This window comes from Macadamia integrifolia, chromosome 8 (genome assembly GCF_013358625.1).
Source record: "Macadamia integrifolia cultivar HAES 741 chromosome 8, SCU_Mint_v3, whole genome shotgun sequence".
Lineage (NCBI taxonomy): Eukaryota > Viridiplantae > Streptophyta > Magnoliopsida > Proteales > Proteaceae > Macadamia > Macadamia integrifolia.
Genome location: NC_056564.1, coordinates 13,918,732 through 13,941,271, shown reverse-complemented (window position 1 = coordinate 13,941,271; position 22,540 = coordinate 13,918,732). Strand labels below are relative to the sequence as shown.

At 37.8% G+C, this 22,540-nt stretch overlaps 1 protein-coding gene across 1 annotated transcript in view; it reads right to left on the bottom strand.

The window, feature by feature from the left end:
- Positions 1-904: 904 nt before the first annotated feature.
- The window catches only part of LOC122086733 (protein virilizer homolog), a 35,720-nt gene continuing 14,084 nt past the window's right edge, over positions 905-22,540 (bottom strand). Inside the window, exons 4-23 of the mRNA XM_042655710.1 lie at positions 22,049-22,172; positions 19,896-20,561; positions 19,381-19,749; positions 19,187-19,288; positions 18,780-18,962; positions 14,069-14,210; positions 13,804-13,985; positions 13,647-13,732; positions 13,510-13,558; positions 12,544-12,610; positions 11,952-12,433; positions 11,768-11,867; positions 4,212-4,345; positions 2,659-2,726; positions 2,364-2,580; positions 1,906-2,121; positions 1,627-1,782; positions 1,499-1,552; positions 1,201-1,418; positions 905-1,100 (exon numbers count right to left, since the gene is read on the bottom strand). Of these exons, the coding sequence (XP_042511644.1) occupies positions 905-1,100; positions 1,201-1,418; positions 1,499-1,552; positions 1,627-1,782; positions 1,906-2,121; positions 2,364-2,580; positions 2,659-2,726; positions 4,212-4,345; positions 11,768-11,867; positions 11,952-12,433; positions 12,544-12,610; positions 13,510-13,558; positions 13,647-13,732; positions 13,804-13,985; positions 14,069-14,210; positions 18,780-18,962; positions 19,187-19,288; positions 19,381-19,749; positions 19,896-20,561; positions 22,049-22,172 (3,811 nt within the window). The remainder of the gene's footprint in view (positions 1,101-1,200; positions 1,419-1,498; positions 1,553-1,626; positions 1,783-1,905; positions 2,122-2,363; positions 2,581-2,658; positions 2,727-4,211; positions 4,346-11,767; positions 11,868-11,951; positions 12,434-12,543; positions 12,611-13,509; positions 13,559-13,646; positions 13,733-13,803; positions 13,986-14,068; positions 14,211-18,779; positions 18,963-19,186; positions 19,289-19,380; positions 19,750-19,895; positions 20,562-22,048; positions 22,173-22,540) is intronic.

Here is a 22,540-nt window from a genome sequence, read left to right as displayed (position 1 = left end):
CCATTATTTATTTTCCTCTCTTTTAAGCTCTTAAAATTGTTTCTGAAATTACAAGAATACCCCTCAACCATTACATTGAGCTTCTTAGTCATTCTTGTGGGCCCTAAGTGATCCGATTTCGATCATTGGGATTCGGTTCTGCATCACTATTCTACTGTGGCAGGCGACTCTAACCCTTGAATTTCTACTCCGCTTCCCAGTCCTAAGAACCAAGTGGGAGATAAAACTTGCAACTTCCTTTGTCCGCCAGTTCATGATTTCAAAGATTGATAGTTGGTGATTAGGACCAAACCTGGCTGGAATCACTGGGACTATGTGAAATGACTCCCTACCTCCAATATCAGGCCCATCAGAGGATCCTAGGTGAGCAATTCACTCCTGCAGTAGCTGAACTTCCGATTCTGGTTTCTGTCCAAAGGTTGAAGAAGACATAACCCCTTCACACGATTCTTTAGCCCTTTTGCTTTATTCTTTTAGTTTCCCATAATGTCCTTACTTTTTACTTTATCCTCTTCTAATCCTTTCTTTTAAGTTTACTCCAAGTCTACCTTCATTAATAAATATAATTCCCACTCTGTGTCCTCTCCTATTAAGTTATCCAATACTCTCACAATTTCTGATTTATTACAAGTTTGACATTCCCCTTGAGAACTTGTGATAAATTACAGATTTGCCACTCTTTCTTGGTAACTTGGGTATTTGCTATTTGGGTGGGGCCCATAAGTGAACTGAATAGGTGAACAATCCACAGCTTTACACATCTTAAAACTAAGGAAACCAAGTAATGTTCAGAAAGAAAAATTAGTTGGAACACAGATTCATGTGATTGTCGCATTGAAATTTTTCAAATTCTACAAAATGGCACCGAAAAAAAAAAAACCACTTCAGAGTTTAGAGTAACATATCAGACATTCCAAAACAATGCTTGCACAAGAAAGAAAAGAGCAAGAATAGAGCCAACATAAATATTTTTAATAGAGGTATAGTCAAGCACTTTATGGATTAAAAAAATAATAATAATAATAATTACCTCACAGAACTTAAGCACTTGGACCAAAATTAAGGAACACTCTTCAGTGATCAATCGCTCTAGGCTGTCCCTGTGACAAGCAACATCATATTTCAGACTAAAACAAGTAAAACTGTTTTCCATAAAATGCAAAACAAAAGAGATTTGGAATCAATTCATCATTTACACACTTTTCATGCACTCCAGAGCGGTGTAGAGTTGGTCGAGAATCGAAAATCAGTGCAAAGGACTTGAACACCGGAAGGCACCAACTATGCAGGGTGGCTCCTCCAGTATTAGTGGGAATACTATCTTCTGAGAATAGCTTTCCATCCGAATTCAATGAGTCAAAGCACTTCTCAAGTGCTTTTATCAGTATCCTAACAACACCTTCTTTCAACAACAATGACTGAAGAAGAAGAAAGATGGTAAGCAAAAGAAAAAAAAAGGGTAATGGTTTAAATTAGAAGAAGTCACAGATATAAAAACCTTGGCTTGTGGATGCTCCAATAAGCTAGCAAGAAAATCAAGTAATCTGTAAACCTGGACAGAGAAGGACAAATAACTTCAGGTAACCGAGAGTGAATAATGTTCAGAAGCAGCAGCAGCAGCATTACCTTGAAAATGTCCATGTCAGAAGCAGGAGATGATTCAGAAATATGATTGTGTATCCATGAAATGATAGGTCTTAGCAGAACAACAGCACTGTCAGCTCTTTGGCAAGCAATGCGGATTATAAAAACACGAAGCATGTCTTGTATCACTACCAATGTCTGATGAATGAGTTCCATTAATGGAAACACATGAAGGCATGCAAAGAAATGAATAAGAAGTTAAATTTAATAACCCTGTCACTAAAGGATAAGCAGAAAATGTGTTGGAAAAAAGCTACATACAGTAAAGGCAAAATGTAGAATAATCTGGGCAATTTTGTCAAGCAGTGGCATCAATCGGCTATGTAGAGTATCCAGGTGCTCAGGCTGTAAGTACCAGCCAACTTGTCTTTCCATTTCAGGCCCTAATAGTGTCCCAACAGCCAATGTTCGGACAGAACTCAATGAGGGTATTCCATTCTTCCAAAGCCAGATACCTTCTTCCGGAAATAGATCGCTCTAGCAATGCACCGGGGGTGGGGGGAAAGAGAAAAATGAGTCACAGAATGAAGTTTCACTAGTTCAGCTACACCAATTAAGTGTGAGAAACATGCCTTCGATGACTCAGCTCAAATTTTACAGGAGAGATAAAAATGCTGGAGGAATTGGACTCATTAACCGCAACCCAATTTTTAGAGTAGATATAGTAAAGGTTATGTTGGTGTTGGGGGAGAGTGAAAGTAAAAGTGAAATTTCAGTACCAGAAGGCATAGCAAGCTGCAGGCTTCCTTTGGACCCAAGGCAAGAGAGGAAGTCACTTGAACACTATCAAGGAGGCAATGAAATAGGCCAGGACTCCAACCAAATATTGGCCAGCAGGCAAGAGCTGAGACAATAAGATGACAGACGGCTCCAATGCCAAACGCAGAACCAGGATAAGGACATGATAAATCAGTTGCACATGCTGCTAACTTTGGACTGCAATCATAACGATCAAAGGAATTAAATATAAACACAAAACTGATATAAGAGACATATGTGCATATTTTTAATTACCTTACTTCTCGATGCAATTGCAAAAGTGCATTTAGTAGCTTTTTATTCCTATGCTGCTCCTTAGCATCCTATAACACAGAAGAAAACTTCAGTCCATTAGAAAATGCGCATTAACATTCAATTGGTTCAGTTGGATGATAGACTGGCCAACATGAGGAAAAGGACCTACAATGACAGACCAAAGATGGACCAAAGATTGATAGAGGGTGAGCCATAGATGGAAGAAGCCTTGTATAAATTTTATGAGAATGTGTATCAGGGTGAGTCGACCATCAGTAGCTAAAACAATTCTTGGATAAGAGGCAAGTAAGATTTACTTCTAAGCCTTTACAATTTCGTAGCATAAGGATTGACCAACAGACTAGGTGGCGGGAGATTTTCATGGGACAATATTAAGGTGCTTTTGTCAAGGAGATAGACATTTAGATGGTGTGCCTATCACTTGTGAAAGTTAGGATACTATCTTGAAGGACGTGAGGGCAGCTTTCATTGAAAATGTTCGAAATTTCGGTTTTTCAGGCCATTTCACACCTGTCGAAACCAAAAGATTTCGGAGAATTTTCCCTAATTTTGCCAAAAAAATTCGAAGATTCATAAATTGCCTTATATTTCAGGAAAAAAAATTGACAGTCATTTCATTGCAGTATTGCAGCAAAACCAAAATATTTCAGTGAAATTTTAAACATTTTTCATTGGCAAATAAGAGCTTGAGAAAATATTTATAATCATATAGATAATGTTCTTGTTCAAAATATGATACTAATGGCTTTTGGAGTTGAATAGAGGATAGGGTTAGAGGCTAACATGATAAGTTTTGACCTTCTAAAATGGCAGTGTCTGAATGACACCTCTATAGGTGTATTTAGAAATTGGCACCCTCATTTAGAGGAAAAAATATATATATATATGTATCATATACTAAAAGGGCAAAAAAGTAAAGTAACAAATTATTTGACACATTGAGGGATTTCAATAAGAAAATCCCTTATTGAATAGCCATTAGTCCCTAAGCAAATAAAATTATTTTAAATAATAACTTAATTTAAAATTTATAAAAATAAAAAAAAGAAGAAGAAGAATGCAATGCTTCTCAAAAGTATGGAACTGTCATCCAATGATTTTATTTTCCTTTAGGCTATGTTTGGTAACCAAGAAAAGAAAAGAAAATAGTACAAAAGATATAATAAGAAAAAAATAATGATTACACAATGATTTTTTATGTTTCTATCTCCTCCTCAAATTATTATTATTATTATTTTTTTTTGAATGTTTTCTTTTCTTCTCCTGGTTACCAAACACAGCCTTAGGTTGAGCATCTCCACTCCCATGGAAGAGAAAACACCTTTGCTTGGGCCAGGAGATGCTGCCAACATCACATCGAGTAAATAGTACATATTTCTCTTTGTTTAAATCAAGAAATTCTAATGAGCTCCCCAAACAATTAAGAAAAATAAGGGAAAAGCGAAAAAGGACAATGCAGATAACGGAAATATATGACATCTGAATACATAAACCTATCAAGAGAGAGAAATTGAAAATACGACAATATGTACCTGCAGTTTTTGCAGAAGTGTAATCAGTAGAACAAGAGAAGGAATGAGAAGATCAACTATGCTTTGCTCACGATTGCGTTCCAAAAGAATATCTGATGTAGAATTGCATTCTGCACCTTCATCCACAAGATAGTCTGTTCCACAAAACAAAGCTCAGTACCCACATTGACCACATCTAAAACACTGAAAATTCTACATAATATAACGTATATTACATGCAATTAATAGCTTAATCAGAATTCACTACCCAAATTTTCTAAAAGAACCGAGTTACCAAAGGGATTAACAAAACAAAGACAGTCAGCCACTCATGGGATGAGATCAAAAATAGTAAGTAGAATTGAGTTTTTTCCTATAGAAACTCTGAGGAATGCTTCTGTTTGTACATACTTTTTAGGGTAATTTACAGCGCCACCCCCTAGAGAATGCCACTATTAGAGAGACAACCCTGCATAATACCAAATTATACTCAGACTCCCTGCCGTCAATCGTTGTTACGGAATATACCTTATATGCTAATGTCAGCTAGCATATATTTTTTTAAATACTAAAATACCATTACAAAAGATGAAGTGCCTAATATACCCTCTAGTATCTCTCTCTTTTCTTTCTCTTTCATCTTCTTCATGGTCCTCGAAAAAACCCTCATGAACTCACCAGCCATCCCCGGCTCCTGCCGCCTGATCCAGCCTCGACAAACCTGCTTCTATGGTCAAGGATATTCTAAGGAGGAGTTGGACCTCCGCTGCCCCTGCCACCGGTCTTGCAACCAACAATGTGGACGAGTCAGACGACATGAGCTTCAAGATGTCCACTGCTTCGGCTGTCTTCCAGGAAGAGATGAGACCCGAGGAAGAACAACCTAAATGGGTAACTCGCAACATACCGAATAGAGCCTTTTTTCATTAATTTTCTGCAATTTTACCAGGCGAGAGAGAGAGAGAGAGAGAAGGAGAAACTTATAGCTCAAAAATTCCTCTAACCTGCCAATAGCTTCTCTATCATCAATCTATCGTTAACAGAAGAAAATACAAACTATTCCCTTCCGTTGTAGAAGTTTTACTCGCGAAATTTGCAGTAGAAACATGGTGGATTCGAGTGTTTTGGTGGTTTATCTGAGACAGTAAGCTAAGGACAACTACGTTTGGAGTTCCGCCATGGATGATTCATCTAAAGATAACTTGGTTCAGCTACTCAAGAGATTAGGTGAACACCATACCGTTAAGGTGTCCAATCTCTTCTCGATCTCCCCAAATAATCTGGTAACTTTGTCTCCTCTTCTCGTTATCTCCGCTCGAATTTTGTTGATTTGGTCGTGGATCTGTTAGCTTTTACTCACATAATTGTTTCTTTCTGATTAAATGATCACAAAAACCCTCAAAAAAACCCCAAATTCAAGAAATTTCAGATCTCACAACCACTCAAAGATTGAAGAGCAACAAATTCCAAGGAATCAGGAACCGTGCCGTCACGAAGCTCCTCCTCAACCCCCTGAAATCCGGCAAATGTCGACCTGTAATCGTCTCACAAAACAGAGAAACCGGAAACCTCGATCGGAACCGACGGATTAAGGACAACGATGGACTAGTTCGTTCTTGGATTAGAACATGGCAAAGGAGCGACTGGGCAAAAGTCCAATTGGACATGTGTTTTAATCAAAAGGGCAAAACAGTCATTTCAACTCCTCACTTAACAGCAACTGACGACAGGGGGTCTGAGTATAATTTGGTATTATGCAGGGGGTATCTCTCTAATAGCGGCATTCTCTAGGGGGTGGCGTTGTAAATTACCCTACTTTTTTTTATCCTGTACAGATGCTCTTTCTGACAAAGATCAGTACAATTTTTACTATTAAAAGTAAAGCAGCCATTCATTGGAAATTTTGCACAAAATCAAGAAAAAAGAATATGATTTTACACGGGTATAAATATAGTCAAAGAAGCGACGGAAACGGCCCATCTCCATTAAGGCCCTTTGATGTAGATCCACATTCATCATGGGCTGCCACAGGAGGAGGGGCCAGCCCAAAGTGGGCTAATCGATCTCCAATTACAGCCCACTTAAGGTCACTTAAGTGACTAGGATTCTAGGAATACATTAAGTTATTTCATGGGAAAATAAGAGCCCATTGGGCCCATCGACTTTCACTTATGTTATTAAGTTCTTAGTTAATTTAATAAGGCCCACTGGGCCCATCGATTGTAATCAGCCCATTAGAGACTCTTAGTTAATGACTAGTTAGTTGTCTACTCCAATTGGGGTTCTAGTCTAGTCATATTTAGAGTCCAACTCCTATTATTTAATGTCTAGTCCTACTTGGAATCATAGTTTTTAAGGTGCTGATGCGGTCCATGGATGATAAGGCAGTGCTCTGCCTTACGGGAAGTGACTATGGCGGCTGCCTAATACTATAAGGCATGAAAGGCGACGCCTTAGGACGACTTATGACTAAGGTGGTCGCCTTATGTGTTTTTGGTTTTTTTAAAACACATTTTAAAATTGCTTGATGAAGATTCCAAATTACATTTTCTCATTGGCAGGTATATAAATTTTGATGCACATGTGATGCATTGGATCAAATTTTATTTTTTTTAACACAATTTAAAATTGCTTGATGAAGATTCCAAATTACATTTTCTCATTGGCAGGTATATAAGTTTTAATGCACATGTGATGCATTGGATCAAAAACCTTATAACTTAGAAAACAAAACCCCAAATTGCATCTCTCTCAGTCTCCACTCCAAATCGCAAAACCCCAAACCAACGGTGAGGTCCCTCACTCCCTCGTCCCTCCTTCGATTATTCTCCGGCGACTTCTCCTTCTCCTCTGATAGCCTTCGGCAACCTCCGGCGAAGTTTCCTTCCACATCTCCAAGTATGTTATCGTTTATTTTTCTAATTTCTGATTTGTGCATTTTTTTTTCCTCTTATCTTTCTTCTCCCTTCTTCTTTCATCTTCATCATACACCTTACGGTTTTTTTTCTCTCTTCTTCTTTCTTCTCCCTTCTTCTTCCTTCTTTCATCTTCATCATACACCATATGGTGACTCGATGAGACTTAAGACTTCATCATACATAACAGTTCTCTTTTTTTTCTTCCTACGTTGAGACTTTGAGAGTCGTTACAATCGTACGACTCATCACTTTCATGCTTGGCTTAGGCAAGGTTCCAGCAGGGAAACAGTTCTCTGAGACCCATTGTTGGCCACCACAATCAAAACCCAGAATTTCATCACTCCAACCAACTCTGCATCTCTATTTTTACTTTCGATGTGTTTTAATTCTAAGTTCTTAATTACTTCTTTGACAGGAGTAGAAATATAGTGGATGACCTTAGGGCTTAGGCATTCATTATGGCATCATAGAGGTAAGTATAATAAATACTTGTATATTTTATGTCTTCTTTTCTTTATATTTATAATTTTGTTTCATAATTATGTATTTATATTATATGTTAATATGTTATGATGATTGATTATTGAATATTGATGATTGATGAACTTAGTTTATTCACTTTATTGATTTGTTTTCTTGATGAATATCTTACATTGATATGAATATGAATCTTTAATATTTATTTAGCATATGAGTAATAGGATTCAACTAGGATTTGAGCCAAATAGATTGGTTTTATAAAAAAATTACACAGGAACGTTTTAGTCAATAAAGCGACATTTTATGCCCGCCTTATCGCTAAAGCACTCCGAAAGACCCTCAAACGCTTCCGTCGCCTTCCCACCTTAAAAACTATGCTTGGAATCTAACTCCTAGTTATGGTATGACTGCTATTAATTAATATGCCCTCTATATATAGAGGAGCTTATGTACTCTCAATTCTCAGATTTGAATAATGAAATATTGCAGTCAATTGCTTAAACAGCCGGTATAGCAGTGGGTGAGATGCCCGGGCCAAGATAGCCAATCCCACCCACACTTGTCTTGTTTCTTTTCTTTCCTTTTCTCTCCTTTTCTCTGTTTACTTCTGTTGTTATTACCTACTGCTACTGTTTACTGTTATTGGCAAAACCAGACCTGTTCATATCCTCAAAGTTAGAACCGACCAGCACCCATGGAGGAATTAGGAGAGAGATCGATCTTCCCTTCATTTCCCAGTTAACCTCTGATCTGCCTGGCCTTTTCAGAGGGTGTTCATAGCCACCCAAGGATCACTCGATCCTCTTCTTGTTGTTGCCCAAGCAACCCTACTACAGCTTTTGAAGTATTCTCTCAGATTCTCTCTCCTAGGTATGAAAATCAAGAAAGCACATAACTCCATAACCAGCCGTCATAAGCTCTTCATAGTTGGAGGTTTTTATACCCTTACTGGGACCTACCATCGACCAGATTTGCAGCTCAAACTGAGCTCCACAGTTCCAGCCGCAGGCCTCTCTCTTTGGCCCTATCGCAGGTCTTTCTCTCTCCTGGCCGATTGGGTCTTCTTCTGGTTTTTGGGTACTGATTTGTCTTTTATGCTGGTGGGTTAGTTCTGGGTTTTATTTCCTTTGTTTCTCAAGTTCTATTTCTGATTGTTTCAAGTAATTTGAGTCTTGTTTGGAGTTTAATCTGTTGTGGGTAGTTACTTGTAACCTACTTCTACATTACCCTTACTATTCATTACTGTAATCAGATTGAGAGGCCATAAATTGTTCAAGGAATCCCTCTACCAGAAGTGTGTGAAGAACTAAAGATTAACTTGACAGCAGTTCCAAGAGATAAATTGAATAGAAAGATGGTATTCAGCGGGATAAAAATAGGAATTTTTTGCATGATATAAAGTTCACTTGGTGTAAACAAGGCATTTGCAAGGGTAGAAGAAACTTCTCTCACACCATTATGAGTGAGTGAACTTGGAGGTGATACATTTTCTGCATTATTCTGGCATATGTAGCACAAGATCACAATCTGATTGTCTTTAGAGATCAAACGGTCCAAACTGGGTTAATTAAGCCTGTTTCCCTTCATCGAGAGTCTGGAGGTTAAACCAAGGGTCAGTAAAGTCTGGCCTCTTATGAGCATAGTTCGAAATCTCAGCGAAATTTTGGGTTCTTTTTTTTTTATTTTCTTTTCTTTTTCTTTTCTTTTTTTTTTTTTTTTTTTTTGGTCGAAACAAAATAAGGCACGAATCAATGTGTACCATATGTCGGTACATTTCGGTATCTCGCCGAAACGATACATTCCATGCCTTATAAATACAACATTTCATTGAGATAGTCGAATTTTCGCCTATCTCAGTGGTTTCAGTTCCATTTGCATATTTTGAAGGAAAAACACTCCAATAAGTATCTAATTAGCCACATCATCATACATTTTGACTTTCATTGGACTCCTACAAGAAGATCTACACATTCAAAGATTAGGAAAGGTAAAGTTCTTTCTCCAAAACCTTTTTTTTTTAAATAGTACATAAATACATGTTGGATGCTTGTAGATTTTTTATATGTCGACGATTTGGTGGAGATGGGAAGTGAGATTGTATGGATGTTGATAGTCTATCTACTTCTATTGGCGGAATGAGTTTGAGTGGAGGGGATAGTCATCCTCACAGTGAGAGTAGAGGGAGTGGGCAATGACGTGCCCCATCATTTACTGGAGAGAGCACTTGGTCGGAGTATCATGGACCTTATGGTCAATTCACTGGGATGGGGCATATATCTGGTTCATCCATTCCCATTAGTAGTACTGACCATGGCTCCCAAACCCAATCACATGGTAATGGATTTGTGGACAATTTATTCTCATACCCAGACAATCCATACGTGTTATTGAAAACCACCAGTTGATAGTAGCTCAATGGTGGGTTCTTCTTCTACATACTATCGCGGTGATACGTACCCTCAGATAGGTTACCTTCAGTATGTATATGATTCAATCTTTTTGGTAGCTGTGGAGGACTACGTTGGATTCTTCTCTCAGACTATGACATGGCATGCATTTGTGATGCAGTCAAAGGAAAATGCACGTCCACTCCATCGTACTAGGCGTGGAATCCAGTGAGGCCATCATAGTTCTTTCCAGCAGATAGTAGATACTACATAGTCACTATGATTACTACTGTACTGTTGTGTAACTAATATGCTCAATGTTTAACTTTAGTTATGACTTGTGAATTAGGGAGTCGCATAGTTTATTACTCTAATACTCTAAATATTAGTTAATTAATGTTCATGTATGCTTGATCATGGTATAGATGCATTATTTATTTGTTTTGCTATCATATTATATCTTGTTCTAGCAATGAAGCAGGTAAAATTTCCAGAACAGTTCAACGGTTGCTGCCAAACAAAGGTGCAACTCTAAAACAATGTCATATTCTAATATTTTTGTATTTTTATGTTCTTAGCATGTTTATTAACCTTAAAATAAACTACCCACCAAGTTTCAGGTCAAAATATGGTCGTTTGACCACCGAAACAATCAACCGAAACAAAAAAAAAATACATCTTAGCGAAATCTCGCCAAAATTTTGGTATTTCGGTATTTCAGTGTTTCTAAACACACCGAAACGAAACAAAATTAAATTTCGAACCTTGCTTATGAGGAGGAAACTATCAACTAGAAGGTCTCTTTTTTCCCACTCAAACCTGTCGTCCTGCATTAATATAAATAAATGAAAAATTCCCGAGAACCGAAATACCTGCATTCTCATTAAGTCCGATGGCATCTACAAAGGGTGCAAGACTAGGAATTAACCCCGAAGATATTTGAAACCATTATACAATCAAAACCTTTGAATTGGACTGAAAAAGATGAGGCCAAAATTACTAGAAACAATCAGTTTGTGGCACGGTTTCTTCTTCCAGAGTTCTAATGTTAGGTTGGAGTCCAAGCAGATTCGTAGATCTCCATGGGTGGGTTCTTTTACGATCCCTACTTAATTTTGGTATAATTTCTCCAACTGATGGATTCAAGAGTTCCATAAGGCGACTGGTCGTTTGTTTCTTCGGTATTTACCCTCTTATTTGCATCATCTAGGCTTAAGAGTTTCTAAAACCGATTCCTCATTCTCCTAATTCCAGCACCTATTTTTGTCCCAGTCCTTCATCCATTAAGGTTGCAAACTTGCCATGGCCGTCTAACTCTTTGTCTTGCATCACCATTCCTTACAACTACTATATGCCAAACTAAACTGCTCAACAATCCCTGGAAGAACATATAATTTGGCCATCAAATAAGGGCATAAAAGTGTGCTTTAAATTGCGTCGCTCAGATACCAAGGTTGAGAATAAACCAAAACAAGAGCAGTCATATTGGAGATTGAGGATCACTTAAGTAGTCAGCAAGATGTAAGGGATACTTTAGGAGTGCACAACCGTCAAAGACATCTATGCTACAGTTATGGAGGAGTTTGATAGAACAGATTACATCGTGGAACAGAAGTTTCTGAAAAAACAGGGGCTGGATTTCAATAAAACTTAGGTCGGATCCACATAATAGATACCAAGATATATAACAAGGAAAACGTCGATATTAACATCATCACCTATTGAGCAAGCAAGCATAAAATATTCACATAACCCAGTCTGTCAAAAGAAAAGTAATTCATAACCAACTTACCATAGGTATTGGCAGATCTCTCAAGCATGAATTTACAGTTGACCAGAACTACATATGTAAGTGTTACAGCACCTTCTTCATAAAGAGCAGCAGCAACAGCCTTCACCAATAAAACAGCATTTAGACAGGTTGAGGTACACTAACCATACAGTTGGTATTTCCAAAATGAAGAGAGGCTTCATACCAAATTTTCAGCAATGAATGCCAAAATTCGAAATGCTGTTGTCAGTTGTGTTACAGAAGAGTCACGAAGAGTAACTCCATCAAAATGTCTGTCAGCAACAAGTTTCCCAAGCAGATTCTCTACAACTTGAACATCAGAACCACTGGCAGAATCTCCAACAACATTCTCAACATCGATAGAATCTGATACTAGAACACTTGTTGAAGTTAGGTGAGCATCTCCCCCAGATGCTAAAACTGCAGCATAGCGTAGAAGACCAACAGCACCATTTTTCTGATAAACTACAGCAGCATCTATCCATTCCAACAACCTTGTAGGAGCATCTTTTCTATTGGACCCAGGGGAAGATGAATGCAAAGCTTTATGAAGCTCCACACCATGTTCAATCCAAGAAGCCAGAGAAGATGAAGTTGAGTCCGTAACAATGATTTCAAAAAGTTCCGCAATTGAGTGAAAAATCACAAGATTAAGTGATGAAGCACCTGAATATCCAACAGTTCAACTGAATCAGTGAAAAGTTGAAACATATATGAAGAAGCAGCAACAGAAGGATAATTTGTGTTTGACAGAAGCCCAAATAATCATATTGTACCACTAGTCAGAGTCACTTGCTCCAATTCCTTGACAGAATGTAATGCTTCCAATAACACTGAAATTGCCTACACAACAGAATCAGTGAAATGCTGTAACGAGAAATAATGGAAGTAAAATGGAGTGCTACTTAATACCATCACACAACAGGTATAATCTGCAAGAAATATCTGGGGTCTGGGCTGTTTATAACTTGCCACATCCCACAAAAATTGGACCCACCATCAGATAGGCCCACTACAAGATTAGATGCGGCCATGCAAGTTTTTTCTATTTGTTTGAAGGGATTTTTTTATAGATGCCCCTTTAGGTGTCAAATAATTTGTAACCTTTTTTTTTCCCTCTTGGTTTAATACATTCTTTTCCTTACAATGAGGGTAAAACATGTCATTTTTCACATGTATTCTCGAAAAAGGGTGTGAGACAATCGTTCACTACCGCTGCACCTAAAAGCTCGTGCTTGTAGGGAAGGGTAGCATCAATGTATACATCAACACTCCCTCGCACGTGCAGTTCAAGACCCCACAGTCCTTGCACTTGGAGCTCACATGGCATTTCCTTCACCCAGCACCAAGGGAGATGAAATGTAGAGAAAACTATTCCGATGCACTTCCCAGGAGTCAAACATTCGACTTCCCTACTCTGATAGCATGTTCACCACCGCTTCACCTAAAATCTCAAACTTGTAGGGAAGGGCCGCGTAAATGTATACATAAACAACAAAAACAAATGTTGAAAATGACATAATGGAAAGTTATTTTCAAATATTTTTTTTAAAACCCTCTTTTTCCCATTACTTAAAAGAACTTTTGGGAATAAGATAGGGGGCAATCAAAAGAAGGTTACATCCATCATTCTTTTAATTGCCTTGTCAGTGCCGGTTTGTGCACTATCTCTCAATACTTTAACAATTAAAGCATGTCTTATCTTACAAATTGAAGATGCTTCTGCTAAGAGACCGGCATACCTCAGGAAAATGCCCCAGAGACAACAAAGCCTGACGTCCACAATCAGACCTACAAATCATGTAAATAATCGCACTGATCAATGCTGACGAATCTCAAACAAAATAAACGAACAAATTAGTAATCATTGTAATCCTACCTGGAAAGAGAACATAGTTCCCAGAGAACCCACAAAAATTCTTCAGAGTACAGAGTTGATGTAAGAAGACGATCTATAGCATTTACCTGCACAAAAGCATAAGAAGGCCTCCAAAAACCCGTACCAAGGCTCTGAGGAACGAAATGTTGGAACTTACCACTGTCAAGTGCATCTCACTAATCATTCCAACTTCCTGTGGGCGACAGTAGAAACCCTTGGATATCAAAACTGATGCATATCGAAGAGGTACACAGTCCTCTTTATTCATATCTTCAACACCCACAAGTGACAGAATTACAGTTGCAGTGACTTCAGGCTGAAGGAGTAGGAAAACTAAACCTGAAAGAAAAAAATTGTATATGCATCAAGGAAAACCAACAGATTTCAGGAAGTTGTTAAAAGACACAAACCACATACAAAACCTGAGCGACAGAAAAGAAGAGAAAGAAGTATAGCTTCAATTGATGATGCAATGTCCACAAATATGTCCATTGTATGTCCTTTTTCTGAACGCAAAATGGCAGATGACAACAATGCAGCTGATAGAGGAAGAAAACCTCTTTCCTGTTACCAAAGCCAAATTTAAGCTCTAAAATGGTAACAAATCTCATATGTCCCCAAAGGAAAGAAAACAGACTTGAATTGCAGGTATTAAGTCAGACAAATAACGATAAAATTTTGACAATGAAACATGCAAACAAGCAAATAAATCACCAACATGAACATAAATACCACTCGAGTCTCACCATGAATGTTCAACTTTAGAAACAGCTCAAATGTTGGCATCATTAATCAGTTCCATTATATTTTATCCAGAGAAAGGTTGAAGCTTAATGACCATTTTTTCAATATGCGTAGCATGTTACTGATGGAAACCAGTAAAACATCATCAGAGAAACTCATGAAGAGATGCAACAACTGCAAGTACCGAAATATAGAAGTAATGACAAAAAAGACCACAAAAAACTAGACTACAGCTGGCAGAAAACCCTTTCTCCAGTGATACCAAAGAAAGCTCCAGAAGCATCTCAAACCGCCTCATTCACAACCTCCAACCGCCCCATTCACAACCTCTCTTCCCAACAAAAACAGCCAAGGCCCTTTCCTGTTATTATTTTTATTAAAACATCATTATGTTTAATCGGTTTATTTTGAGACCTCTAATTCTAAAGAAATTTCAAGTTTTGTCAATCAAAACTACATCAAGCAGACAGCATGCACGTGGGACTAGATCCAGAAAATGTCCCAATAAACTTGTTGATAACTAATGCTACCTGGGTTCAATACTAATCATAGCAGACCAGTCATTAGTAAAAAAAAGCACTCCCCCTATAGTTTTAACAACAGTTAACAGCTCCAACATATATCTCTGTCAATGTTATAGCTGAAGTTACAGCTCCACTATTCTTTATCATGTTAACATATTGAAGCAAGGTATGGTCAAAAAAATTCTTATCCATAATTCCATATTGGAGCCCAATAGTACTGCTGGCATAGTTGTCAGTGGTCACGGCGTCTAGGCGACACCAACAAGAGCCCTAGCAACCAAAGTGCCTGGATGCCTAGGCGACGCCTTGACAACTCTGACTGGTGGAATGGTTAGAGAGCATACACATAGAAACACAACATAACATTAGATAAAACCCTTCTATTCCAAAGTCCAAAGGAAATTTAAACAATTCAATTAAAATTGAAAAAAACAGAAATCAACTCTTTCAGGTAAAACCAGAAATTGATTGGAAATTCCCATAATTAACCAAATCCACTGAAAATTATTGAAAATGGGTATCTTCAAGATAACCGTAATGAAATAAAAATTAGCTGTCCAAACGACAAAATAGAAAGCTTCAGTAAATTCAATCAACTTCACTGAATTGCAGAGCGAGAAACCAGTGGAGGGACTCTCAGAGTCGAAACGTAAACGAAACTCACTCTTTCAACATGAATTCTGCAGTTCCAGAATCACCAAGGCTTCAAACCCCCCAATATGAAGTCAAACACACCTGTCTAGAGATGATTCAAAGATCCATCTATATGAGCTACCATAAGTGTTACAGATTTCATGGTGTACCTTTCATATATAGTATACATAGAAAGAATGGAAGTCAAACCTAAATTGATTCTACATCAATAAAACTTGGTTTTTGATGAACCTCAATTGGGATACCAGCCAAGTCGTCAAGTTTCCAGTATTATCATCATTCTCAAAGCCTCTTTCACATCAAACAACCTAATTATGGGGCAGTATTCGACCCGGTTTAATGAAAGATACCCAACATTCAGAAGATCCTTTCCCCGAACCCATACATGTTTCCATAGGTCTTACTGTAACAGGTTTGTCTGGAAATATATGTACCCATATTTGGTGGTTAATTTCTTAAAATCCCATATGCCTTACCATGATCTCTAAATCTACTGTATACATCCCACTCATGGTAGAAGTCACCAGTTTCGGTCGAAGCTGAACGAAATATTTCAGTTTTGACCTGAACTGGCACGTGATGTCATGTAACCCATCAGGTATACAAAATTTTGACCGAAAGGTTTTGGGCCTTTTGGCCATGTCGTTTCATTTCACTAACGTCACGTCCATGTGACCATGTGCTATAAAGTGACTTAAACAGAAAATTGACAAGTTTTGTGCTAAACTTATCTTTCTCCTAAAAAACTCAATTCCTAGTGGATTTCGGACATTCTTCTTACAATTCTTTGTGGGACAAGCTGCTTTAAACCTTGTGCAAGTCATCTACCACTAAGTGAGGGAGATTGGTTGAAGATTCAAACTTTGAGGTAATACTCTTTTTCCATCAAGTAATTTTTTCCCCTTTGCTGGTGAAGATGATGGTGGTGGTGGTGGTGGTTGTGATGGAGGAGATGGAGATAGATATGCGAACCTTTGAAAAGAATCTAACCACATAGAGGAGTTCTGATGTAGATAAGTCACTTAATGGGCTTATTTTATTGCAAATAAGCGTTGCGTTGGGTTATGTATGTGTTGGACCTTTGATCCCATGGGTTTTCTTTCTAATGGGCCTAAAATATGGGTAGCAAGTAGGAAAACAAGATTTATTTCATTAGTTTAGTTAGAGTCTTTTGAGTCTATTTCCTTCGTTATTTCAGTTATTAATCAATTTAGGTTAGTTACGTACTCCATGTAGGAGTTAGTCCTAGTCCTATTATAAGTCCAAGTCCTACTAAGATTGTCTAGTCCCATTTGGAAACTAGCTCCTAGTTATGATGGGATTGCTATTCTACCCTCTTTAGATAAAGGAGTCTATGTACTCATAGGGACAAATTTGAAGAATGATGAATTGAGTTAGTGTTTGAGAGCCTTAGGGTTGTGTGTGATTCTCCCTCCCCCTTATGTGATTTCTCCCTCCCTGGTTGGATTTGTGCAATATCTGATTGTGTGATCTCTTCCTTCCCCTTTTATTCTAGTTCTTCCCTTCTTCCCCAAGGCTTCCTCCATCAAGTCGGAGCCAGAGCCGAAGCCGATTTGATTCACAGGAGAGACTCAGTTTGGATGCCAACCATGGTGCACGTGCCCCCTCATGTGCAAGTTATACTAGAGGGTAGTGCATTCGTGCCACAAATGGGGAGTTGATGAAGAGCATGACAGCGTTGTCATAGAGATAGATGTTTCTTCCGTGTCTGACACACCTGGAGGCCTTAGTCTAGAGGACAGTAGTGGGTTCAAGCAGTCGGGATAGTGTCGTGCACCATCATTTCCCACAGACACATCGAGTGTCAGGTATGGACTGTATAGTGGAAATGGTGGGCTTGCTCAGCATGCCTCTTCATCATCTCCATTCCACACTACCCAGAATGATTAGTCATAGGATGTGGCATCTTTTTTTAATAGTATCTTCTCCTTTACAGGCCCCTAGAAGCAGCCCTGTTAATCTAATACACCAAGTAGTGTTAACAGTGGAGGCATGTTCGCATCATCTTCTTGGCCGGTGATCTATATCCAAGGTTGGGGTACCTAAAGTATGTTAATAATGAGACCTAACAAGTTGTTGTTTTGGACATTGAGCATTTCTTCCAACATACCATAACATGGACATCTTTCGCAATCAAGTTGTAAGAACGGTTTTGTCGGGATTAGCAATCTTCCTCATCTTTCGAGCGCAGCTAGAGCTCTTTCTTGTATTGACGTTGAGTAGGAGACTAGAAGGGCATGGGAGTATGGGATTTTTTCTCATTTGCACCTTTGGGCTTTAAAGTGAATTGTGAACTTGTGATTTTGGAAGTCAATATCAATGATTGTACACTTGCACTTTGATGTAATCATGTAATATTCTGAAATTAGTAATATTAACTGATTAGGTATTTTAGTCGGTTTCTTGATATTTAATTATATACTTATAGTACTAAGTCATGTGTAACATAGTCTATCTTTGAGATATATAGGCAAGGTATGTTCCACTGTGTTTAGGGATGTTCAATTAGGGTCTCTGCCAAGTTTTAGCTCAAAATAAAGTTGTTCGACCACTGAAATGGTCAAGTGAATCCACCAGCCGACCCCGGCAGGAAATCACTTTGAAGACCGAAGAGGGGAAAGTTCCATGTGAACGGCCTTGCACATGGGTTGGTCGATCCTAAGGGATGAGGGAAGCCCGTTAGAGAGCGTGTACACACGCGTGCTTCGAAAGAGAATCGGGTTAAAATTCCCGAACCAGGACGTGTCGGCTGATGGCAACGTTAGGAAGTCCAAAGACGTCGGCGGGGGCCTCAAGAAGAATTATCTTTTCTGTTTAATAGCCTTCCCATCCTGGAAACGACCAGATTTCAGTCGACTCCCGAAAAAATTCCAGTTTCAATCAGGGTCAAAAAGCCTGGTCGAAACCGGCTTCTTGAACTTTGATCCCACTCACCATCCCTACTACAAAACTTTAAAATAAACAATTGCATGAAAGACAACATATAAAAAATAATCAATAAATAATATAACAGCAAGTAAAGAAAGATAACTTGAGCCAAAAAAAAAATGATATTCAAAACAGCTGACCATTCAGCTTTGATTTTAACAACTGCATAATGAATTACCTCAAAAAATAAAGGATAAAAGAAAGAGACATTCACCAAATATTAGGGCTCTGACAGGTTCAGAGTCAGATGATAATGCTATACCTTGAGAAGTGATAGCAAATGTGGATCAACATCCCAACGGGAAAAGCAACACCTGGATGATGCAATCAAGTCAATAGTTGCTTTATATGTTAACAATCCTTCACTCTGACCAAGAATTAATGATCTCCTCGCACAAGCCATGGGTGAAGGATCTTCAATTGGACCATGTGAGTTCAGCAATTTCTGCATCAATAGTATGCCAACATAAATGAACAATATACATATATATATATATATACAACATGACATTTTTTGATAGAAAACTAATTACATTCACTGAAAAAAAAAATGGTAGAAAGTGAATAAAGACTGACCGTGAAGCTTTTGATAAACAACAGACATTGTTTGATAGAATACTAATTACATTCACTGAAGAAAAAAATGGTAGAAAGTGAATAAAAACTGACCGTGAAGCTTTTGAGCTGAGACCTGGCACTGATAAGCATAGTCAAGATAACATTTGTAACACCACTGGTAGTCAAACCTCCCAGGACAGATAGTACTGCAGACTGCCAGAAAAAGAGAGAAAGCGACAGTAATAACTATACTAGAGAAAATAAGAAAAGCAGCAGCAAGCTCACAACCAATTCTAAGAATATACCTCATATCTGGATGCAACTTCATATGAGCGCAAGCGATGCAGAATGTAAGTGGCAAGAGAAGCAACATCATGGCGCTGCTTTTGCAGTAATAACTTCAATATGTGGCTATAACCTTCACTATTGCCAGCTGGGACATTCTCGTCTTCACGAGGCCACCAACCGAGAAATCCTTCACATCCAATCGCATGTCGAGTAGCACGCTCAACAACTCCAAGTACCAACAATGTAAAAGCTGTTGATTTTTGTATCTCATGATGGAAAACATGTTCAAGCTGCTCCATTCCACCACCATTCACAAAATGAAAACAACCCTCCCTCCCAGAGCACAAGAGAAGGACAATGGACAATACTACAATCATCTTCTTGCCCTAGGAGAAAAAAGACAAGTAAGCAATGGACTAGTAACTATAAACAAAGTGATCATGCATTCCTTTCTTTTCTATTCCCTTCTAACATAAGAAAGTGGAATAATCCAGCTATAGTAGATCCATGAATCAAGAAGATTTTAAATCACCTGAGAAAGCTGTGGGAGTGCAGTAACTGCAGATATCTTTTTCACACAAAAATATTTTTCTAACACCTCAATTAACAAATCCGGAGTATCCAAATCACCTTCAGCTTCAAAAATAATTCCATCCCCCAATATTTCAGCTAACAAGTTCCCTGAACTATGTTGAAGCAATTTAAAGAGTTGAAGAAGCTCACTTCTAGCCTCAGTAAGAACACACTGGGATTTTTCTAGGCAATTTCTGAAGCAAACTTGCTTGTATCGATTCAACGTAATTTTTGTGTGCAAATCATTACTCACATAAGAAGACACAGCTGATACAACAATATCTGCAATTTTTTCACTTGCATCACCAATATCTGAGAACTCAAAGACCTTTAGAACCAACGTCACAAACTGCCTTATTTCAACAGAAATATCTGGCTCAGCAATTGGTAAACATAGTGATTTTAGTGAGGATATAGACTCCTCAAATGCCAACTTTGTTGAATGTATCACAGGAGGGAGATCCTCAAGCTTTCCTTCAGCAGGCGAAGAAACAAGGTTTGCTAAAGAACTATCGAAACCAAATTCTATGTTGAACTGTCCCAAATCCTCTGCAGTGTTGCCATAGATGATCAAGGTAAGACTACGGAAGCTGCCCCTTACAACTAAATGGTTTGTCACTACAGCCTGCACGAAATTAGTGTGTTACACTTTGACATGCCATAAAGTTACGACTTAGGAGACAATTTTTAAAAAATAATAAAAATAAAGAAAGGATAACAAGCGTTCACTTTCACCACACACAGGGAAAAGCAATTCCAGCTAAAAACACTTATTTTGAGATATAAAATATAAGAAAATGCCATCCAGAGAGATCCACTGGTCTTGTACAAGCTCCTTGACTAGGAAGTTCACCACAAAACAATAGAATATTGGATGTCAAAGAGAATAAGAGACGCAGCCTTAGGTTTACCGACACACTGAAAACATGAATATCGTAGAAAGAAATGCAACTATATAAGCAAAAATTACTCCAAATACTAAACATACAAAATATTATCAGTTCATTTAACTTCCAATGAAGTGAAGCTTTATTAAAATAAAAAATAAAATAAAATAACTACAAAAGGAGGTCATAAATTAGAAAAAATAATGCCAAATGTGAAGAGAAGTGAATTTTTTATGTGATCATTTCCTCCTCTTTCATGAGTAAGAGGAGTGAATTTCAATTTTATCTTTACATTTATGAAAGGAAAAGATGGAGAGCAATTTGTTCAGAAGGCAGCCATCAGCCAAGCTAGAAAGTGCTCTCCATGACACTCAAATTTCTTCTTGCTTAGACAGAGTTTCAATAAGGTGTCCAGCATTGCTATATGAAAACTGACAATGGGTATATATTCCAACTAGTTAAATATTCAAAGTAAAATGTGCATTATTATTTATGGTCCTCAAAGTTCCACTCCAAACCCCCCCCCCCCAACACTCTTGGTGACACCACCATTGAGGGTTTGGGGTAACACTATTTTTTTAATGCACATATGAAGGGTACAAGTAACAGCTTATGCATACAGAATTCTACAGGAGTGCATGTTATTACCAAATGGTTCAATCTATCCCAGTGATTCAAAAGGCTTCACAGAACATATATTAAATTCCTTAACAGGAAGTTTTAATCTTGCAGTACCAGAAACAAATCCGTACAAACACCTTTCAGGCTTCAGCATAAGTTACATCATCAATACTCTCCAACTTCTTGTAAACACCATGTCTATTCTTACGGGTTTATAACAATACATTTTCGTTCTATAAGCTATGTAGTACTTATGATTTATCGTTTTCTTCTTTTTAAATGAAAAAGAGGCAATTTACAATACCCACCATAATCCTCCTTTTTCATTTTAATATATCACCATTTCAAAATGCCCTGACTTCCACCTTAAATAATATTTTAAAGAACTTCTTTGAGTATAACACCAGCTTTAATACACCATACATCTAAGTGAGAAAATAAATTATTAAATAGGCAACACAGAACAGAAACAATCACACTAAAAGATATCAAATTAGATAAATAGTAGGAAAAAACAAGAAAGGATTCAATCAAATGGAAGACTGATGAAATATAAATTGATATGCGTAACGGAAAAAAATAAATAAATTAATACAATAACTACCTCAACTTCTAGCACATTTGATGAAGAATGAGAATATAGAAAAGGCAGGCAAAGGCGTCTAAACCTGGCTTCCCCTTCACATTGAACAAATATCTCCAAAGCAAACGAAGGAGGTGAAGTGGCCCTGCAGATAATGTAAGACAGGATAAATCAAATTAATTTTTTGAGGGAATTATTTGAAACATTAACCCATCAAGGAGGAAAACCATGAATTGTTTTTAAAATCAACTTGGAACCTAAAAGAACAGCCATTAACAAAAGGTAGAATATAGTTTCTCAAAAAGGAAGGAAGAAGAAAACCTTCTAGTAAAAAAAAAAAATGACAGAAATAACACTTAATAAAGGTAGTAGGGGGGCAAAAAAGACTTTCCAATACTAATGACTAGAACCCAAATAATAGGAAAACGAAACACGGAAAGAACAACTAAAACTACATAATTGTAATGACCCCATATTGTCTCCAGCATCAAAGCTGCGCAATATCTGCAGAGA